A 22,898-nucleotide genomic window follows, 5' to 3' on the forward strand; every position below is an offset into this window, starting at 1 on the left:
AACACACACACACCAGGACACAACACAATATTGCATACAGAGCAAGAGTTCTATGAACACACACACCAGAACACAACACAATATTGTACACAGAGCAAGAGTTCTATGAACACACACACCAGGACACAACACAATATTGCACACAGAGCAAGAGTTCTATGAACACACACACCAGGACTCAACACAATATTGCACACAGAGCAAGGGTTCTATGAACACACACACTAGAGCACAACACAATATTGTACACAGAGCAAGAGTTCTATGAACACACACCCCAGAACACAACACAATATTGTACACAGAGCAAGGGTTCTATGAACACACACACACCAGGACACAACACAATATTGCATACAGAGCAAGAGTTCTATGAACACACACACCAGAACACAACACAATATTGTACACAGAGCAAGGGTTCTATGAACACACACACCAGAACACAACACAATATTGCATACAGAGCAAGGGTTCTATGAACACACACACCAGAACACAACACAATATTGTACACAGAGCAAGGGTTCTATGAACACACACACCAGAACACAACACAATATTGCACACAGAGCAAGGGTTCTATGAACACACACACCAGGACACAACACAATATTGTACACAGAGCAAGGGTTCTATGAACACACACACACCAGGACACAACACAATATTGCATACAGAGCAAGAGTTCTATGAACACACACACCAGAACACAACACAATATTGTACACAGAGCAAGAGTTCTATGAACACACACACCAGGACACAACACAATATTGTACACAGAGCAAGGGTTCTATGAACACACACACCAGAACACAACACAATATTGCACACAGAGCAAGGGTTCTATGAACACACACACCAGAACACAACACAATATTGCACACAGAGCAAGGGTTCTATGAACACCAACACACCAGGACACAACACAATATTGTACACCGAGCAAGGGTTCTATGAACACACATACAAGAACACAACACAATACTGTACACAGAGCAGGACTCCTTATGACTGAAATACTTCAAACTACAGGTAGGTAGATTAGTAGCTACTTGATATTTCAATAGCAATAGTCTGTGAAACTTTGTCGTGTTTTAACAGGCAAAAAGCATTTTTCTAGCATTTCCAACAGTACTTCAGTGAGTGTTTCCTTTCTTGTGGCTACTCTGAACACATTATGTCAAGGACATTTGAAGAAGTCCTTCATAAGATAGACACTGTTGCAAAAAAGACATTAATAATACCAGTTTCTACAGTCAAATTCATATAAAGCCTTCAAGGCAACCAACTCCTGGTTTAAGGGAGGTGTGCTTTCCATGCAGAGGAATGGAGTGAAAGCTTTACAAAGAACAAAAGTACAAACACAAACACATAATGATAACTATACTGAACAAAACAAGTCAGGGACTACAAATATTTTTAGGGCCATATTTATGCCATCTTCCCCAGGCAAGGGAGTTAACTGACTTTCAAAGTCCACACCCTAGTTATATTTTGGCTGGACTAAAGAGTTCTGTATAGTTCAATCAAAATCATGAAATGAAATCGACATCCGGTTCGTAAACTGCCGTACAGATTTCGGTCGATTGCAGGATTTGCAGAGCATCTGTACCGCCAGTTTGGCATCAACAGATATTTTCCAAATCTTTTCATTTTTAAAATCAAGGTGCTCATGTGATTTGAAGAACTTCGCGAAGTAAGACCCTTTTAATTACAATATAGATTTTGTTTATCGATCAGATCATCTTGACTGGGCACCGCCATTTTGTTTGAAGCAAATGGAAGTGATATGAGAGGTGGAATCTAATTCGTCAATGGGAAGGACATAGAAGGGACATAACTCATAATGGCCACTGGTGGCACTACAATCAAGCCCAGAAATTCCAGCCTGTTTCGGCAAGGATGGAAACTGGACTTTTATAGTCAGTTGACTCCCTTGCCTCAGGAAGATGTATTTATGCAATTGTGTGCTCAGACAGCTACAAAAAAAAATCTGTAGAGTTGTATTCTTTGGGCATACCAGAAACCCATGACTGTGGGTTCAAATCCCCATTCGCTCCAATAATGTTTCTAGTTTTTTCAACACCATATCCATGCTCTCAGGTTTCACCAAAGTGGAAGCATTCCTTCCACAATAAGCTGACACACTGTGATACTGAATACTGTTAAAATCAGCGTTAAACTTACCTCACTCACTCACCACACAAAAATAACCCCAAAAATATTCATGACCCCTTACTTATTTGTTCAGTATGTTGACTAAATAGAACATGAATAAAAAATCAGTGATGAAACAAGGTCTTTGATAAATATTGTAACCTAAAGAAACATAAGTTGCAGTGTGAAAGTCAATGAAGATGTACCAGCGTAGGTATGGGGAGTCTCCAGGCAGGAGGTTGCTGCGGATACAGTAGACATCCGTGTCCTGCTGCACATCCGATGACCCAGATGATGACGTTTCTTGATCGATGCTGAATCCACCAGCTGAAACCATAACACATATGAGTCACCAGTGCATCTCCCAACAACATCAATAGTACATGTAACTACAGGCCATCCAAACAGTCAGCATTGGCAAGGCAAACATCAGTCCATCAGTACATGTAACTACAGGCCATCCAAACAGTCAGCATGGGCAAGGCAAACATCAGTCCATCAGTACATGTAACTACAGGCCATCCAAACAGTCAGCATGGGCAAGGCAAACATCAGTCCACCAGTACATGTAACTACATGCCATCCCAACATGTCAGTCAGCATGGGCAAGGCAAACATCAGTAGTAATGTAACTACAGGCCAACCCAACATGTCAGTCAGCATGGGCAAGGCAAACATCAGTCCACCAGTACATGTAACTACAGGCCATCACAACATGTCAGTCAGCATGGGCAAGGCAAACATCAGTAGTACATGTAACTACAGGCCATCCCAACATGTCAGTCAGCATGGGCAAGGCAAACATCAGTCCACCAGTACATGTAACTACAGGCCATCACAACATGTCAGTCAGCATGGGCAAGGCAAACATCAGTCCACCAGTACATGTAACTACAGGCCATCCCAACATGTCAGTCAGCATGGGCAAGGCAAACATCAGTAGTACATGTAACTACAGGCCATCCCAACATGTCAGTCAGCATGGGCAAGGCAAACATCAGTCCACCAGTACATGTAACTACAGGCCATCACAACATGTCAGTCAGCATGGGCAAGGCAAACATCAGTCCACCAGTACATGTAACTACAGGCCATCCAAACATGTCAGTCAGCATGGGCAAGGCAAACATCAGTAGTACATGTAACTACAGGCCATCCCAACATGTCAGTCAGCATGGGCAAGGCAAACATCAGTAGTACATGTAACTACAGGCCATCACAACATGTCAGTCATCATGGGCAAGGCAAACATCAGTCCACCAGTACATGTAACTACAGGCCATCACAACATGTCAGTCAGCATGGGCAAGGCAAACATCAGTCCACCAGTACATGTAACTACAGGCCATCACAACATGTCAGTCAGCATGGGCAAGGCAAACATCAGTAGTACATGTAACTACAGGCCATCCCAACATGTCAGTCAGCATGGGCAAGGCAAACATCAGTCCACCAGTACATGTAACTACAGGCCATCCAAACAGTCAGCATGGGCAAAGCAAACATCAGTCCACTAGTACATGTAACTACAGGCCATCACAACATGTCAGTCAGCATGGGCAAGGCAAACATCAGTAGTACATGTAACTACAGGCCATCACAACATGTCAGTCAGCATGGGCAAGGCAAACATCAGTAGTACATGTAACTACAGGCCATCCCAACATGTCAGTCAGCATTGGCAAGGCAAACATCAGTCCACCAGTACATGTAGCTACAGGCCATCCCAACCTGTCAGTCAGCATGGGCAAGGCAAACATCAGTCCACCAGTACATGTAACTACAGGCCATCACAACATGTCAGTCAGCATGGGAAAGGCAAACATCAGTAGTACATGTAACTACAGGCCATCCCAACATGTCAGTCAGCATGGGCAAGGCAAACATCAGTCCACCAGTACATGTAACTACAGGCCATCACAACATGTCAGTCAGCATGGGCAAGGCAAACATCAGTCCACCAGTACATGTAACTACAGGCCATCCCAACATGTCAGTCAGCATGGGCAAGGCAAACATCAGTAGTACATGTAACTACAGGCCATCCCAACATGTCAGTCAGCATGGGCAAGGCAAACATCAGTCCACCAGTACATGTAACTACAGGCCATCACAACATGTCAGTCAGCATGGGCAAGGCAAACATCAGTCCACCAGTACATGTAACTACAGGCCATCCAAACATGTCAGTCAGCATGGGCAAGGCAAACATCAGTAGTACATGTAACTACAGGCCATCCCAACATGTCAGTCAGCATGGGCAAGGCAAACATCAGTAGTACATGTAACTACAGGCCATCACAACATGTCAGTCAGCATGGGCAAGGCAAACATCAGTCCACCAGTACATGTAACTACAGGCCATCACAACATGTCAGTCAGCATGGGCAAGGCAAACATCAGTCCACCAGTACATGTAACTACAGGCCATCACAACATGTCAGTCAGCATGGGCAAGGCAAACATCAGTAGTACATGTAACTACAGGCCATCCCAACATGTCAGTCAGCATGGGCAAGGCAAACATCAGTCCACCAGTACATGTAACTACAGGCCATCACAACATGTCAGTCAGCATGGGCAAGGCAAACATCAGTCCACCAGTACATGTAACTACAGGCCATCCAAACAGTCAGCATGGGCAAAGCAAACATCAGTCCACTAGTACATGTAACTACAGGCCATCCCAACATGTCAGTCAGCATGGGCAAGGCAAACATCAGTCCACCAGTACATGTAACTACAGGCCATCACAACATGTCAGTCAGCATGGGCAAGGCAAACATCAGTCCACCAGTACATGTAACTACAGGCCATCACAACATGTCAGTCAGCATGGGCAAGGCAAACATCAGTAGTACATGTAACTACAGGCCATCACAACATGTCAGTCAGCATGGGCAAGGCAAACATCAGTCCACCAGTACATGTAGCTACAGGCCATCCCAACATGTCAGTCAGCATGGGCAAGGCAAACATCAGTCCACCAGTACATGTAGCTACAGGCCATCACAACATGTCAGTCAGCATGGGCAAGGCAAACATCAGTAGTACATGTAACTACAGGCCATCACAACATGTCAGTCAGCATGGGCAAGGCAAACATCAGTCCACCAGTACATGTAACTACAGGCCATCACAACATGTCAGTCAGCATGGGCAAGGCAAACATCAGTCCACCAGTACATGTAACTACAGGCCATCACAACATGTCAGTCAGCATGGGCAAGGCAAACATCAGTCCACCAGTACATGTAACTAAAGGCCATCACAACATGTCAGTCAGCATGGGCAAGGCAAACATCAGTAGTACATGTACCTACAGGCCATCACAACATGTCAGTCAGCATGGGCAAGGCAAACATCAGTCCACCAGTACATGTAGCTACAGGCCATCCCAACATGTCAGTCAGCATGGGCAAGGCAAACATCAGTCCACCAGGACATGTAGCTACAGGCCATCACAACATGTCAGACAGCATGGGCAAGGCAAACATCAGTCCACCAGTACATGTAACTACAGTCCATCACAACATGTCAGTCAGCATGGGCAAGGCAAACATCAGTCCACCAGTACATGTAACTACAGGCCATCACAACATGTCAGTCAGCATGGGCAAGGCAAACATCAGTCCACCAGTACATGTAACTAAAGGCCATCCCAACATGTCAGTCAGCATGGGCAAGGCAAACATCAGTAGTACATGTACCTACAGGCCATCACAACATGTCAGTCAGCATGGGCAAGGCAAACATCAGTCCACCAGTACATGTAGCTACAGGCCATCCCAACATGTCAGTCAGCATGGGCAAGGCAAACATCAGTCCACCAGTACATGTAACTACAGGCCATCCCAACATGTCAGTCAGCATGGGCAAGGCAAACATCAGTCCACCAGTACATGTAACTACAGGCCATCACAACATGTCAGTCAGCATGGGCAAGGCAAACATCAGTAGTACATGTAACTACAGGCCATCACAACATGTTAGTCAGCATGGGCAAGGCAAACATCAGTCCACCAGTACATGTAACTACAGGCCATCACAACATGTCAGTCAGCATGGGCAAGGCAAACATCAGTCCACCAGTACATGTAGCTACAGGCCATCCCAACATGTCAGTCAGCATGGGCAAGGCAAACATCAGGCCACCAGTACATGTAACTACAGGCCATCACAACATGTCAGTCAGCATGGGCAAGGCAAACATCAGTAGTACATGTAACTACAGGCCATCACAACATGTCAGTCAGCATGGGCAAGGCAAACATTAGTCCATCAGTACATGTAACTACAGGCCATCCCAACATGTCAGTCAGCATGGGCAAGGCAAACATCAGTCCACCAGTACATGTAACTACAGGCCATCACAACATGTCAGTCAGCATGGGCAAGGCAAACATCAGTCCACCAGTACATGTAACTACAGGCCATCACAACATGTCAGTCAGCATGGGCAAGGCAAACATCAGTCTACCAGTACATGTAACTACAGGCCATCACAACATGTCAGTCAGCATGGGCAAGGCAAACATCAGTAGTACATGTAACTACAGGCCATCACAACATGTCAGTCAGCATGGGCAAGGCAAACATCAGTCCACCAGTACATGTAACTACAGGCCATCACAACATGTCAGTCAGCATGGGCAAGGCAAACATCAGTCCACCAGTACATGTAGCTACAGGCCATCACAACATGTCAGTCAGCATGGGCAAGGCAAACATCAGTAGTACATGTAGCTACAGGCCATCACAACATGTCAGTCAGCATGGGCAAGGCAAACATCAGTCCACCAGTACATGTAGCTACAGGCCATCCCAACATGTCAGTCAGCATGGGCAAGGCAAACATCAGTCCACCAGTACATGTAGCTACAGGCCATCCCAACATGTCAGTCAGCATGGGCAAGGCAAACATCAGTCCATCAGTACATGTAGCTACAGGCCATCCCAACATGTCAGTCAGCATGGGCAAGGCAAACATCAGGCCACCAGTACATGTAACTACAGGCCATCCCAACATGTCAGTCAGCATGGGCAAGGCAAACATCAGTAGTACATGTAACTACAGGCCATCCCAACATGTCAGTCAGCATGGGCAAGGCAAACATCAGGCCACCAGTACATGTAACTACAGGCCATCACAACATGTCAGTCAGCATGGGCAAGGCAAACATCAGTAGTACATGTAACTACAGGCCATCCCAACATGTCAGTCAGCATGGGCAAGGCAAACATCAGTCCACCAGTACATGTAACTACAGGCCATCACAACATGTCAGTCAGCATGGGCAAGGCAAACATCAGTCCATCAGTACATGTAACTACAGGCCATCACAACATGTCAGTCAGCATGGGCAAGGCAAACATCAGTCCACCAGTACATGTAACTACAGGCCATCCCAACATGTCAGTCAGCATGGGCAAGGCAAACATCAGTCCATCAGTACATGTAACTACAGGCCATCACAACATGTCAGTCAGCAAACATCAGTCCACCAGTACATGTAACTACAGGCCATCACAACATGTTAGTCAGCATGGGCAAGGCAAACATCAGTCCACCAGAACATGTAGCTACAGGCCATCACAACATGTCAGTCAGCATGGGCAAGGCAAACATCACTAGTACATGTAACTACAGGCCATCCCAACATGTCAGTCAGCATGGGCAAGGCAAACATTAGTCCATCAGTACATGTAACTACAGGCCATCCCAACATGTCAGTCAGCATGGGCAAGGCAAACATCAGTCCACCAGTACATGTAACTACAGGCCATCACAACATGTCAGTCAGCATGGGCAAGGCAAACATCAGTCCACCAGTACATGTAACTACAGGCCATCACAACATGTCAGTCAGCATGGGCAAGGCAAACATCAGTCTACCAGTACATGTAACTACAGGCCATCACAACATGTCAGTCAGCATGGGCAAGGCAAACATCAGTAGTACATGTAACTACAGGCCATCTCAACATGTCAGTCAGCATGGGCAAGGCAAACATCAGTCCACCAGTACATGTAGCTACAGGCCATCACAACATGTCAGTCAGCATGGGCAAGGCAAACATCAGTCCACCAGTACATGTAACTACAGGCCATCACAACATGTCCGCCAGCATGGGCAAGGCAAACATCAGGCCACCAGTACATGTAACTACAGGCCATCCCAACATGTCAGTCAGCATGGGCAAGGCAAACATCAGTCCACCAGTACATGTAACTACAGGCCATCACAACATGTCAGCCAGCATGGGCAAGGCAAACATCAGGCCACCAGTACATGTAACTACAGGCCATCCCAACATGTCAGCCAGCATGGGCAAGGCAAACATCAGTCCACTAGTAGAACATGCAGAACACGCACATGAACACCACACAGCAGGGCCATGCACTCTCTACATGTCACAATCAGAATAAATACAGGCCATGCACTCTCTACATGTCACAATCAGTATAAATATAGGCTGCTTTTGTTTGTTGCTCAACACAATGCTCAGCAATATTCCCGCTTTTCCTGCATATACTCAAGTCTGGGACAGACAAATCACTGATCCATTTTCTGAGCAACATTATACTACTTACAAGAAGTGATGGACCACCCAATTTTTTTCATATTACTGTAGTTAATCTGTCATGGCAGGGTCACGGTATGGTTTTTAACACCTTTTGACTAGTATATATGTGCACTCTGGCCGACCTGCAATTTCAGCATTGGACATTTGTAGAACATGACCGTGGAAGACTTGTAGCTTTGTATCAGCGACCAAGAGACAGAGAGAAAAACGTAGCCATTATTTCGCAGACAAAGATATTGTATCAAGGCTGGACAACCAGTTAACCTACAAATAGTTGTTATCCTTGCGGAATCCAGGACAAAGAACACTTGCTGAACTGTCAGTATTGAATAAGCATACATGCGGACATGCTTGGCTAAATCCAAAGATCAGGCGTACATGCTTGTGTGGCCCTTAACCTGGTGATGAGGTGATGTTCCAGAGGAAGAATACAGCTCTATAAGTTGCAGTTACAAGATGCAGTATCAGTGATGACAGGATTGACTTATGGCTTTCAGCTTCTTTTATTTTGTTCCATTGCATGTTTGAAGAAGATAATCATATCTGTAATAAAGCGTCAAATTGAAAATAATGAAAGAAAATAATCCTGTCATCTTTGGTCTAAATAGGTGTGGTGTTGGTGTCTTGTTGAAAGTAATACCCATGGTTATCAACTATGTCCACCTAAATAAGATATCCCTACATTATTTACTGATTTTTTCACAAATAAACTTAAAATTTGTTTCATTCACAATAAATAGAACAAATTATTTGTTTAGCATAACACTCATCCACATGGCAATAGAAATAGGCATTAGTCATATGGTCCTTGCAAAACTGCCCATAAGGACTAGGAGAAATTTGCCATTTTTAATGGTTTTGCTGTATGTTATCATTATAAGGTCTAGTGGATGAAAACTGTTAGTTTCTGTCACTGTCCACATAAATTTACATTTTGCTTTGCGCAATGTTGTGAACAGGTAATATAAATACACACAATCTTACAGCAAAGTATTCAGCACAATAAACACAATCAGCATTTATATTTACACACAAAACAAAAGTATATGCCCCCCAAAATGATTAATTATTATAAAATATTGAGCTAAACAAATTTATTGGTATAATATTTATCTACACACCTAACCAAACGCCAACAAATATTCATACATTCAGTACACAAATTCAATTGTATCATATTAATCTCCCAAAGCTAATTCTTCAGCAAAACTTCAGAGAACCCAAAATAGTAAGGAATTTGAGTCTAGATTGCAATGTTTATATCTGTAGTACACAGATATTCACTAAGGCTGTACCGCTCAGGTTTTATTTGTCAGTGGATAGCATGTCTGTTTGTTGTTTACGCCGCACTCAGCAATATTCCAGCTATAGAACGGTGGTCCGTAAATATTCGATTCTAGACCAGACAATCCAGTGATTGATATTATGAGCATTGATCTACACAATTGGGATACGCAATGACATACAGCAACCAAGTCAGCGAGCCTGACCAACCGATCCCATTAGTCGCCTCGTACGACAAGCATAGTCGCCATTTACAACAAGCATGGGTTGCTGAAGACCTATTCTACCCCGGATCTTCACAGGTTGAAGTCTCAGGTCGTTGTTAGGCAATATGGTTGTAGAAGTGAAGGATTACAGGGAATCAGAGGACAAGACAGGGTAGGTGAGGGAGTTAATGGGACTTGAACTGAAGAGGAGAACTGATTTGAGGGAAGGTTCATAACATAATGAAAGCGTGACTCACTGATTGCTGCAGATGCTATGAGCACTTCCAGTTTTTGCTTTGTGGTGTAGAAGACAATTGTATATAGATTGAATATCACTGAGTTGGGTTTTAAACCACTTTGAACTGTATTTCTGAAATATTTGTTTTGTTTGTTTGTTTGTTTGTTTGTTTGTTTGTTACATGCCACACTCAGTAATTTCCAACTATAGAACGGTGGTCTGTAAATAATCGTGTCTGGACCCCAAAAAATCCAGTGATTGAAATCATGAGCATCGATTTATGCAATTGGGATACGATGATATGTATTATCCAAGTCAGTGAGCCTGACCACCCAACAACGTTAGTCATCTCTTACAACAAGCATAGTTGCCTGGGTTGCTGAAGACCTGTTCTTACCCAGATCTTCACGGTTCCGACTTACAGTGACAAAGTAAAGATGTTTACCAATTTGGTACAACTCCAAAAGCATGGGTTTTGACGTGACAACCAAATATCATAATCGATGCAAATCTTGGATATGAACCCCTGATCAGCAGATCCTGATACAACTAAGGGATGCAACTCAGCACAGCAAATTTTGGTGCCTTAGATGGCATGGCCACTGATGCACTCTCCAGTTGAATGTGTTATCACTTACCCATCAGTCTCTAGATGATTTATTAAAGGTGGATATGAACAACACTCCAATGCCAACAGAGCCTGACATGGTATCCTAAAGTTTATCCCGAGCAGACAATCAGTGATAGAGTCCATCCATGCCTTCAGAGTACCATGGCATACTTAATAAGGTCCAGGGTTGAAACAATCTTAGCACTATGAGTAGAAGTTGTAGTAACGGCTCCTCCAAGATGCTTGATGATGACAACATAATGTTAAACCTATTTTTCTGTCCTACAATGGCTAATGGCTCCTTTGTCTCACAGTCCCTGAGCCATATTATTTTCCCTTCCACCCAGCCCTTTCCATAATGCTAAAACCCTAAATGAAACAAGTCTAGATTTTCTTCAGATTCTGAATCTTCCATCTCACTGGTGCTCCTTTTCAATATAAATGGAGTTATTTGTTTCTATCACAATTATATATTTTCAGAGACTGAGTGTTAGTCCAATGGCTCCTCCATGATGGTCCATGATTACAATGTAATGTGAAACCTGAATGTTTCTGTTGTACAATGGCCACTGCCAAAATAACTAGCCTGGTCCATCACCTACATTAAGACTGACTTTGCCGAACTCACATATTTAACAGATTATGCAGATTCTTACAAAAACTTCGTATTTTCTATTCACAAACCAATGAACCGAAAATTATTTAGTCATCATATAAATATCAGGGCCCCGTTCCACAAAGCGATCTTAGCGCTACGACTATCGTAAGCCAGTGTTAAAGTATGGGAGGTACGATCACCTTTGCGCTAAGATGGCTTTATGGAACGGGCCCAGAATATATCACAAAATCTGAATTTGTTCCCTACGACACTTCCAGACAAAGATACCTCTCAGATAAAGTCACACACCTGGGCCCAGTTCCACAAAGCCGATCGTAGCGCTAAGATGATCGTAACTCCCATACTTTAACATAGACTTACGACAGTCGTAGCTCTAAGATGATCTTAACTCCCATACTTTAACATAGACTTACGACAGTCGTAGCGCTAAGATGATCGTAACTCCCATACTTTAACATAGACTTACGACAGTCGTAGCGCTAAGATGATCGTAACTCCCATACTTTAAGATAGACTTTCCAACAGTCGTAGCTCTACAATTGCTTTGTGTAACGAGGCCCTGAACTTTAACAACAACATAAGAAAATGTAGTCTTAATTTTTATTTACACATCTTTATTTCTGCAAATGCACATCTTGATATCAAAATGAGTTAGCTTGTGTTAAATATTTGTGAGTTACATACACAATCAGCTCTAGTGTAAATGAATATCTGTTGTGTATATAAATTATCGTGTATTGAGACAATGGAGTGAGTGAGCAAGTATGGTTTTACACCGCTTTTAGCAATATTCCAGCAATCTCACAGCAGGGGAAACCTGAAAAGGGCCTCGCACATTGTACCCATGTAGGGAATCGAACCCGGGGCTTCAGCATGACAAGGAAAAACTTTAACCACGAGGCTTCCTCACAGCCCTTTGTGGTATCTGCTCACACTCTTTTACCCCGGCATCTGGGTTCAGTGCCACTTGGAACAGTAATTCATTTTAACTTACCGTATTCGTCGTATTAAGCACCCTGCTCCAAAAAGCAACCCCTGACCAACTTCGAGGCCAATCTGTAGGTAATCTTTATAAGCACCCTCTACTAAGACAGAACATTTACATGACAGTCCGTATTTTCTTGTGAATATAATACTTTTTTTTTAAAAAACAGCATCGCAGAAGGGGTTTATATTTCCCAGTAACTACCGGTATTATCAAAACTATTATTGCCACCAACATATGAACTTTGTTCACTAGTGCTCGATATCTGACAAAACATTAATTCGCAGTGTATGGTTTTAAGCTAGTCCCTCCCTTTGTAAATTTTCTAAGTGCCCAGGGTGCTTACTATGGTGAATACGGTGTATGGCACACTGTAGACATAAAGCCCATGGAGCGCCCATTTTAAAAATGGCTTAGTGTACACTTTGTGTAAAAACAGCCAAGGCCTCTACAATATTTACTCAAATACTTTTTAGTTTTGTGAGATACATTCAACCAAGAGTGAGTGAGTGAGTGAGTTTGGTTTAACGCTGCTTTTAACAGTTTTCCAGTTACCCGGCGTGTATATCACGGCGTGTCAGCTTAATGTGGGAGGAAAGCACGAAGTGATGCAGGTCTCAGACGTGTACCACTTCGATGAAACCCACGAGCACGGGTATGGTGCTGACAAACCTAGAAACATAATCGGGGCGAACCGGGATTCGAACCCACAATCATAGGTTTCTGGCGTGCCCAAGGGACGCAACTCTGCACAGTGAATTGCGGCGCCTTAGATGACTGGGCCACCTGTGCCCCCCATTCAACCAAGATGTTGTCCTGCTGAAATGTTACTGCATGCCTGTCTGCGAAGACTCGACGTCTACCCATGAGACAAGTGATGTAGGTTACGCACAGACGTTGGCGAAGCCTACAAACATTGGATCATTATCAGCGTGATTCAAACTCACAGTTAGATTCCCTTGGCACAATCGACTCTGCACAGTAAATTGTTATACTAGAGGGGAAAAATCATACACCTTTAAGAATTCTTGTTTTAGGTACTATCATTTGAATTATTGATTGTCATCTTTTTTCCTCACTTTAGTACATATTTCATCCTAAAGGATTTGCTACTAAATTGTATATTTAATTAATATTGTGGCCTGGAATGTTGGTTTCAGACAGAATCTTTTCCTGTCCAAGATTCAAAAAAATATTTTGCTCTGATAGGAGGAGCTAAACAAGGTTGGCACAATTTATTAACAACAGCTTCTTTATAATATATAAATATGGTCTACTGTGTGGTCTCTATTTATAACATATAAGTGTGTCTACTTTGTCATCCATCAACTTCTAAAAAATGCCTCTGAAAGAAGTTATTATTTTGGACCTAAAACTCTATATTTGTAAGACCATGGCCAGTGAACAATCTCTTTCTGTGGGAAAAACCTGACGACAGATCCATTTTATCCCAGCACTTTTGGGGCAGATTACTGATTTCAAAACAATTCCAGGCCTCCCTCAGAACATCAAATGGCCAGTCACTAAGGGAGGCAACTCAGGGAGATGGCATACACCTGTCACACCAGGGATCTACCGGGGATTCCAAACTAAGCACAATTGGCAGTCAAATTTGGAAGAAATCAAATTTTTGTTAAAAACTGTGATTTAAATTTTATTTTGTACTTTTTTCTCATATTTTCAAAGGTATACAACAATGCATTCAAAACAATAGTTTAGAATTAAGCATGCTAGCCTCTTCCTTTTCATTGGACCTGTTATCATGCAGTGATATACAAGTAACCTCTACAAAACCATTACATTAGTTACAAGTAAAATGAATGTCTACTGACATTTGCCGCCGACTTTGGGCAAAGTATCTGCTCTGAGCAGCTCCAGAGACAACCCATCTTCCCGAGGCAAGGGAGTTAACTGACTATAAAAGTCCAGTTTCCACCCTTTCCGAACTAGGCTGGAATTATGGAGTTATATTTTGGCTGGACTAACGAGTCTATGCATAGTCCAATCACAATCAAGCAATGAAATCAAAATCCAGTTCATAAATTGTCATGCAGATTTTGGTCGATTGCAGGATTTGCAAAGCATTTGCACCATCAACTCGTTGTCAACAGATATTTTCAAAATCTTTTCATGTTTTTAATCAAGGTGATCACGTGATTTGATGCACTTTGCAATGTTAGAACCATTTTATCAAAATATAGATGTTGATTATCGAGGGCGGGCGCTGACGTTTTGTTTGAAGCAAATGCAAGTGATATGAGAGGAGGAATCTGATTGGTAAATAGGAGAGGCACAGAATTAAGGGACATAACTCGAAATAGTCACTGGTGGTGAGCCCAGGAATTTCAGCCTAGTTCAGCAAGGGTGGAAACTGGATTTTTAAAGTCAGTTAACTCTCTTGCCTCGGGAAGATGGAGGCATCCATTGAGAGTAATCCACCTATTCCATCATCCTAAGAAATACATTACACAAGATCAATCATGACACGTGCTGTGAAGACAAATTAAATGCAATCTCCTTAAATATGCATAAATATGCATGATGCAGTATGTCAAAAATCGTCAAGAAAAATATGAATAATAATGTATGGTGGACGAAATAATTTTTTTCAACTGTTATTCTGGTAACTGTTGTTCTCACCTTGATAGTAATTAAATGCTGGTATGACAATTTCATTTGCATTATAAACATACCGCTTCCCCCAACAATCACAAGAAGCAACATTATCAATAACAAACACCAACTAAACATCACACCGATGTGAGAAAAGCAAACACCTGCACAAGCAACATGCGCTGCATGCAAGGCAAGCTGAGCACGAGCAACAATAAATAACTGTCATATAATTTCACACGTTTTAAGAGATAACTTCCTATATTCTAATGATGAAGAGAGAGTCAGGCTTACTTTCAATGGGCTTAGAGTTTTGCCATAGGTGCCAACATAATACATTTGGTCAGGTCACTAAAAGGTCAAACTCATATAAAGTGAGTGAGTGAGTATTGTTTTACACATACTTTAGCAATATTTCAGCCATATCACAGCACACACATAAAAGATGTCTAAATTGTTAGTGACAGATGGACAGAAATGAATGTCAAACACATGCCATATCATAAGCACTACACCACTCAAAAAGAATAAATCATATTGATCTCTCCTTTAAGGTTTCTTAGTTATAAATATGAATATTTAAATGTTTGATTTCAAACCTCCTGTAATTTGATAATCTCAATTCTTTGATATTATATATATGTAGAATCTATATCATGAAATTGTATTGAGAAACCAACTGATAATCTTGTAGAGTTTGATTAAATGCCAAATACCTCTTATCCCTGATTAGAATATAACACAAACACTTTATAATGTTGTTTTGTTAGTTTATCAATGGCATTTATGTGCTCATATAGTGCAGCCCTACAGATCAGGCACTGTTAGTATAGGGTATAGCTAGTCACTCTCTAGGGCATGGTGCTTGCACATGCTATCAGGAAAACAAAGTACCACTCTGATTGTCATCATCATTATCATAATCATCGTCACTCCGACATGTTGGATCACTGTCATCATCAGCAGCAGGACTCTGGGTAATGCGAACTTTTTTCATTGATGCAGAGATATGAACGACCATGGAGTCGGTGCGAACGTTCGGTCCTGGTTTTCTTGCAATCGGTGGGCTACATCCTTTTGTTGCAGCATCACGTGATGGACTCGTGTCATCTTTTCGGAGACTGAAGGTCTGCTGAAGCATCATGGTATCATTTGTCTGGTCATCGCACTCTGTTCTGAACGTAGCCGGCAAAGTACAAACTCCAGGTTGTCGTTGGTGTGAGAGTGAGGCTCCATCCTGTGTTGCCAGGAGATCTGTGTCTGATAACACAGAGAAAATGGACATTCTCAGAAGGAGTCTCTCAGAAAGTTGTGTCAGTCATCAAGATGCTTCTAGCCATTCTTGAATGGAGCTTTTTAGGAAAGTTTTTTCTTGTTCATGATAGTAAGCAGTTTGTGCTGAATAACTTGAAAGTGCTTGCAGGACTCACACAAAGTGATGTATGCTGTCTTTACTGACAGGATATCATGGAAAGTGATGTGTGTCTAGTTTACTGGCAGTGATCACATAAAGTGATGTGTGTCGTGTTTACTGGCAGGGATCACAAAGTGATGTGTGTCATGTTTACTGACACGGATCACATAAAGTGATGTCTGTTGTGTTTACTGACAGTGATCACATAAAGTGATGTGTGTTGTGTTTACTGACAGTGATCACTTCAAGTGATGTGTGTTGTATTTACTGATAGTGATCACATAAAGTGATGTGTGTCGTGTTTACTGGCAAGGATCACATAACGTGATGTGTGTTGTGTTTACTGATAGTGATCACATAAAGTGTTGTGTGTTGCGTTTACTGACAGTGATCACATAAAGTGATGTGTGTTGTGTTTACTGATAGTGATCACATAAAGTGATGTGTGTTGCGCTTACTGGCAGGGATCACATCAAGTGATGTGTGTTGTATTTACTGATAGTGATCACATAAAGTGATGTGTGTCGTGTTTACTGGCAAGGATCACATAACATGATGTGTGTTGTGTTTACTGACAGTGATCACATAAAGTGATGTGTGTTGTGTTTACTGACAGTGATCACATAAAGTGATGTGTGTTGCGCTTACTGGCAGGGATCACATCAAGTGATGTGTGTTGTATTTACTGATAGTGATCACATGAAGTGATGTGTGTTGTGTTTACTGACAGTGATCACATAAAGTGATGTGTGTTGTGTTTACTGACAGTGATCACATGAAGTGATGTGTGTTGTGTTTACTGACAGTGATCACATAAAGTGATGTGTGTTGTGTTACTGACAGTGATCACATAAAGTGATGTGTGTTGTGTTTACAGATTAGGATCACATAAAGTGATGTGTGTTGTGTTTACTGACAGTGATCACATAAAGTGATGTGTGTTGTGTTTACTGACAAGGATCACAAAAAGTGATATGTGTTGTGTTTACTGGCAAGGATCACATAACGTGATGTGTGTTGTGTTTACTGATAGTGATCACATAAAGTGTTGTGTGTTGCGTTTACTGACAGTGATCACATAAAGTGATGTGTGTTGTGTTTACTGATAGTGATCACATAAAGTGATGTGTGTTGCGCTTACTGGCAGGGATCACATCAAGTGATGTGTGTTGTATTTACTGATAGTGATCACATAAAGTGATGTGTGTCGTGTTTACTGGCAAGGATCACATAACATGATGTGTGTTGTGTTTACTGACAGTGATCACATAAAGTGATGTGTGTTGTGTTTACTGACAGTGATCACATAAAGTGATGTGTGTTGCGCTTACTGGCAGGGATCACATCAAGTGATGTGTGTTGTATTTACTGATAGTGATCACATGAAGTGATGTGTGTTGTGTTTACTGACAGTGATCACATAAAGTGATGTGTGTTGTGTTTACTGACAGTGATCACATGAAGTGATGTGTGTTGTGTTTACTGACAGTGATCACATAAAGTGATGTGTGTTGTGTTACTGACAGTGATCACATAAAGTGATGTGTGTTGTGTTTACAGATTAGGATCACATAAAGTGATGTGTGTTGTGTTTACTGACAGTGATCACATAAAGTGATGTGTGTTGTGTTTACTGACAAGGATCACAAAAAGTGATATGTGTTGTGTTTACTGACAAGGATCACATAAAGTTATGTGTTGCGTTTACAGATTTGGATCACATAAAGTGATGTGTGTTGTGTATACAGAATAGGATCACATAAAGTGATGCATGTTGTATTTACTGATAGTGATCACATAAAGTGATGTGTGTTGTGTTTACTGGCAGGGATCACATAAAGTGATGTGTGGTGTATTTCCTGACAAGGATCACATAAAGTTATGTGTGTTGCGTTTACAGACTGGGATCACATAAAGTGATGTGTGTTGTGTATACAGAATAGGATCAGATAAAGTGATGTGTTTTGTGCTTACTGGCAGGGATCACATAAAGTGATGTGTGTTGTGTTTACTGACAGTGATCACATAAAGTGATGTGTGTTGTGTTACTGACAGTGATCACATAAAGTGATGTGTAGTGTTTACAGATTGGGATCACATAAAGTGATGTGTGTTGTGTTTACTGACAGTGATCACATAAAGTGATGTGTGTTGTGTTTACTGGCAGGGATCACATAAAGTGATGTGTAGTGTTTACTGGCAGGGATCACATCAAGTGATGTGTGTTGTATTTACTGATAGTGATCACATAAAGTGATGTGTGTCGTGTTTACTGGCAAGGATCACATAACATGATGTGTGTTGTGTTTACTGACAGTGATCACATAAAGTGATGTGTGTTGTGTTTACTGACAGTGATCACATAAAGTGATGTGTGTTGCGCTTACTGGCAGGGATCACATCAAGTGATGTGTGTTGTATTTACTGATAGTGATCACATGAAGTGATGTGTGTTGTGTTTACTGACAGTGATCACATAAAGTGATGTGTGTTGTGTTTACTGACAGTGATCACATGAAGTGATGTGTGTTGTGTTTACTGACAGTGATCACATAAAGTGATGTGTGTTGTGTTACTGACAGTGATCACATAAAGTGATGTGTGTTGTGTTTACAGATTAGGATCACATAAAGTGATGTGTGTTGTGTTTACTGACAGTGATCACATAAAGTGATGTGTGTTGTGTTTACTGACAAGGATCACAAAAAGTGATATGTGTTGTGTTTACTGACAAGGATCACATAAAGTTATGTGTTGCGTTTACAGATTTGGATCACATAAAGTGATGTGTGTTGTGTATACAGAATAGGATCACATAAAGTGATGCATGTTGTATTTACTGATAGTGATCACATAAAGTGATGTGTGTTGTGTTTACTGGCAGGGATCACATAAAGTGATGTGTGGTGTATTTCCTGACAAGGATCACATAAAGTTATGTGTGTTGCGTTTACAGACTGGGATCACATAAAGTGATGTGTGTTGTGTATACAGAATAGGATCAGATAAAGTGATGTGTTTTGTGCTTACTGGCAGGGATCACATAAAGTGATGTGTGTTGTGTTTACTGACAGTGATCACATAAAGTGATGTGTGTTGTGTTACTGACAGTGATCACATAAAGTGATGTGTAGTGTTTACAGATTGGGATCACATAAAGTGATGTGTGTTGTGTTTACTGACAGTGATCACATAAAGTGATGTGTGTTGTGTTTACTGGCAGGGATCACATAAAGTGATGTGTAGTGTTTACTGGCAGGGATCACATAAAGTGATGTGTGTTGTGTTTACTGGCAAGGATCACATAAAGTGATGTGTGTTGCGTTTACAGATTGGGATCACATAAAGTGATGTGTGTTGTGTATACAGAATAGGATCAGATAAAGTGATGTGTTTTGTGCTTACTGGCAGGGATCACATAAAGTGATGTGTGTTGTGTTTACTGACAGTGATCACATAAAGTGATGTGTGTTGTGTTTACCGACAGTGATCACATAAAGTGATGTGTGTTGTTTACTGACAGTGATCACATAAAGTGATGTGTGTTGTGTTTACTGGCAAGGATCACATAAAGTGATGTGTGTTGCGTTTACAGATTGGGATCACATAAAGTGATGTGTGTTGTGTATACAGAATAGGATCAGATAAAGTGATGTGTTTTGTGCTTACTGGCAGGGATCACATAAAGTGATGTGTGTTGTGCTTACTGACAGTGATCACATAAAGTGATGTGTGTTGTGTTTACCGACAGTGATCACATAAAGTGATGTGTGTTGTTTACTGACAGTGATCACATAAAGTGATGTGTGTTGTGTTTACTGGCAAGGATCACATAAAGTGATGTGTAGTGTTTACAGATTGGGATCACATAAAGTGATGTGTGTTGTGTTTACTGGCAGGGATCACATAAAGTGATGTGTAGTGTTTACAGATTGGGATCACATAAAGTGATGTGTAGTGTTTACTGGCAGGGATCACATAAAGTGATGTGTGTTGTGTTTACTGGCAGGGATCACATAAAGTGATGTGTAGAGTGTTTGCAGGTAGCAATGTAAGGTGTTTTATACATACTGTACATCCATTTCAATTTGACTCTATGCAGGAAAGAGATCCTGCACCAGGAACACATAACACCCATGTCATTATACTGTAACCTGGTGAGATGTCATATCCCTAGTTTACTGCTACAGGATATGGCTATACATGTAATTCTCAGATCTTATAATTTCTCTTGATTAGTACTATAAATCTGGGGAATTTTGTTTTCTTGGCAATGCAGACATGATTGAAGGCAGGAATTTAGTTTCCAAAATATTTAAGGTATTTAGTTTTTGTCAGTTTCACAGAACTCGCATTGAGATTAAAAGGCACAGAGCAGGAAACATATGAAGCGAGGTTGGGTTTGCACAGGAAATGAAGCTAGCAACAGCAAGATTGACAGGAATCTATTATAATATAACCTCTCCATAATGAATTCGAGTCGTATGTGTTTCAAATCTGTGTACATGATCAAGGTTCGTCACGATATGGCTGAAATATTGCCGATGTGACGTAAAGCATTAACTCACTCACTCACATGATCAAGGTATTTTGGAGTTTATTCATGGAAATCTCATTTAGTGTGAATATTACAACGGGCATGTGTGTGACATCATGAGTGCCATCAGATCTAGAAATGAAGCTTGTATGACAAGTAACATACTGCTCTTCGTGTTTTCAAAAGTATTACAAACTGACTAAGATAAACAACACATAAATAAATAATTCAGTGTATAAATCAAAATACACTTTTGATCAAGAAAACATAACTGATCTATGATATATCACTGAAGTACATGGTGTTTCAACATGACGGCCATATCTTTCTGATATTGGCAATATGGCTGTCTTCAGCCACGCACTATCTGCAAAGAGTGTTGTTCCTAAGCTGAATATTGAGTGAGTGAGATGGGTTTAATGCCGCTTTGAACAGTATTCCAGTATCAGCATGGCAAACCTAGAAGCATTATTGGGATGAACCGTGATTTTCTGGCAGGCCCAAGGGAAACAACTTTTCACAGCCTTAGACGACTGGACCACCTGTGCCCCCTTCAGCTGAAGGATACAGGTAGTCTCAATGCATGACAGACTTAGACAATGATTAGGATTTGAATTATTTCAAAGTAATTCCACACATTTTCATCCTAAACCATGTCTATCTATCGATATATTCAAGACCAGCTGAGGAACATGTTAATATAGCTTAGCATCATTTAATGTCACAACCATAGGGAATATCCATGCTATTTATGTATAAATTAAGCCAAAGGGTTTTAGAAGAGGCGCTGTATTAATAAGCATCTCTGACCGACTTCTACACAAATATGTAGTAATCTCTATAAGAACAACCCCACTAAGACCAAAAGTGATTCCTACATTGAATGCAGTATCTGTGCTATAAATCATGATTGACACTGAATGAGTGCGTTAATAAATAGAGAATCTCACCCGAGTGTCTTTTGATATCAAATATATCAACACGAGTTGATAAAAGTGGAAAAATTCCAAGGCTTGGCGAGGATTTTTGCCACTTTTATCAACGAGTGTGAGATATTTGATCTCAAAAGACACTCGGGTGAGATTCTCTATTTATTAACTCACTCACGAGGGTGAGATTTTATTTATCATCCAACATCATTCTTTCAACTTTTTCAATTTGTAGACAGTAATTAGCAGTGTCTTCAGTGTAAAAAGTACTGCAAACAGCTTCAGTAGCAGAGCCATTAGTGATGTCATTTGATTGTGACGTCATCATGGGCGGATACAGCTTTTTTGAAAAGGGGGGGTGCACATTTAAAATCTATTTATTGTCTTTGGTGGTAATTTATACAGAAATAAAGATTTTTTTCGAAATATCCGCCCATGCATCATGGTAACCAACGACGTCACAATGGTCTGCAAAGCATTGTGATTTAATTTCATTGCAGCGATATCTACAGTTTAGATATGGCTTGATCTCATCCAAGCGATATCTCCTGTGGGAGCCAGTTTTGGATGATAAAATACTATTACGTCTTGCTATGAGTTGTCATGATTATCCACCACTGAGTGAGTCAATATGACAGCATAATGAAGAGGAGAGACGCCTCCATGGTCTAGAGGTAGAGCATCCGCCTGGAGAGAGGAAGGTCCAGGGTTT

The 22,898-nt window shown here is 41.3% G+C and overlaps 1 protein-coding gene across 2 annotated transcripts in view; it reads right to left on the reverse strand.

Moving 5' to 3' along the window:
- The window catches only part of LOC124137263, a 95,755-nt gene that overhangs the window by 20,575 nt on the left and 52,282 nt on the right, over positions 1-22,898 (reverse strand). The window contains exons 13-14 of one of the 2 annotated variants that reach the window (XM_046503495.2): positions 16,201-16,566; positions 2,370-2,490 (exon numbers count right to left, since the gene is read on the reverse strand). In XM_046503495.2, coding sequence (XP_046359451.2) covers positions 2,370-2,490; positions 16,201-16,566 — 487 coding nt within the window. The remainder of the gene's footprint in view (positions 1-2,369; positions 2,491-16,200; positions 16,567-22,898) is intronic. The other variant, XM_046503496.2, reaches the window with a different exon arrangement.

This window comes from Haliotis rufescens, unplaced genomic scaffold (genome assembly GCF_023055435.1).
Source record: "Haliotis rufescens isolate VD_foot unplaced genomic scaffold, xgHalRufe1.0.p SCAF_11, whole genome shotgun sequence".
Taxonomy (NCBI): Eukaryota; Metazoa; Mollusca; class Gastropoda; order Lepetellida; family Haliotidae; genus Haliotis; species Haliotis rufescens.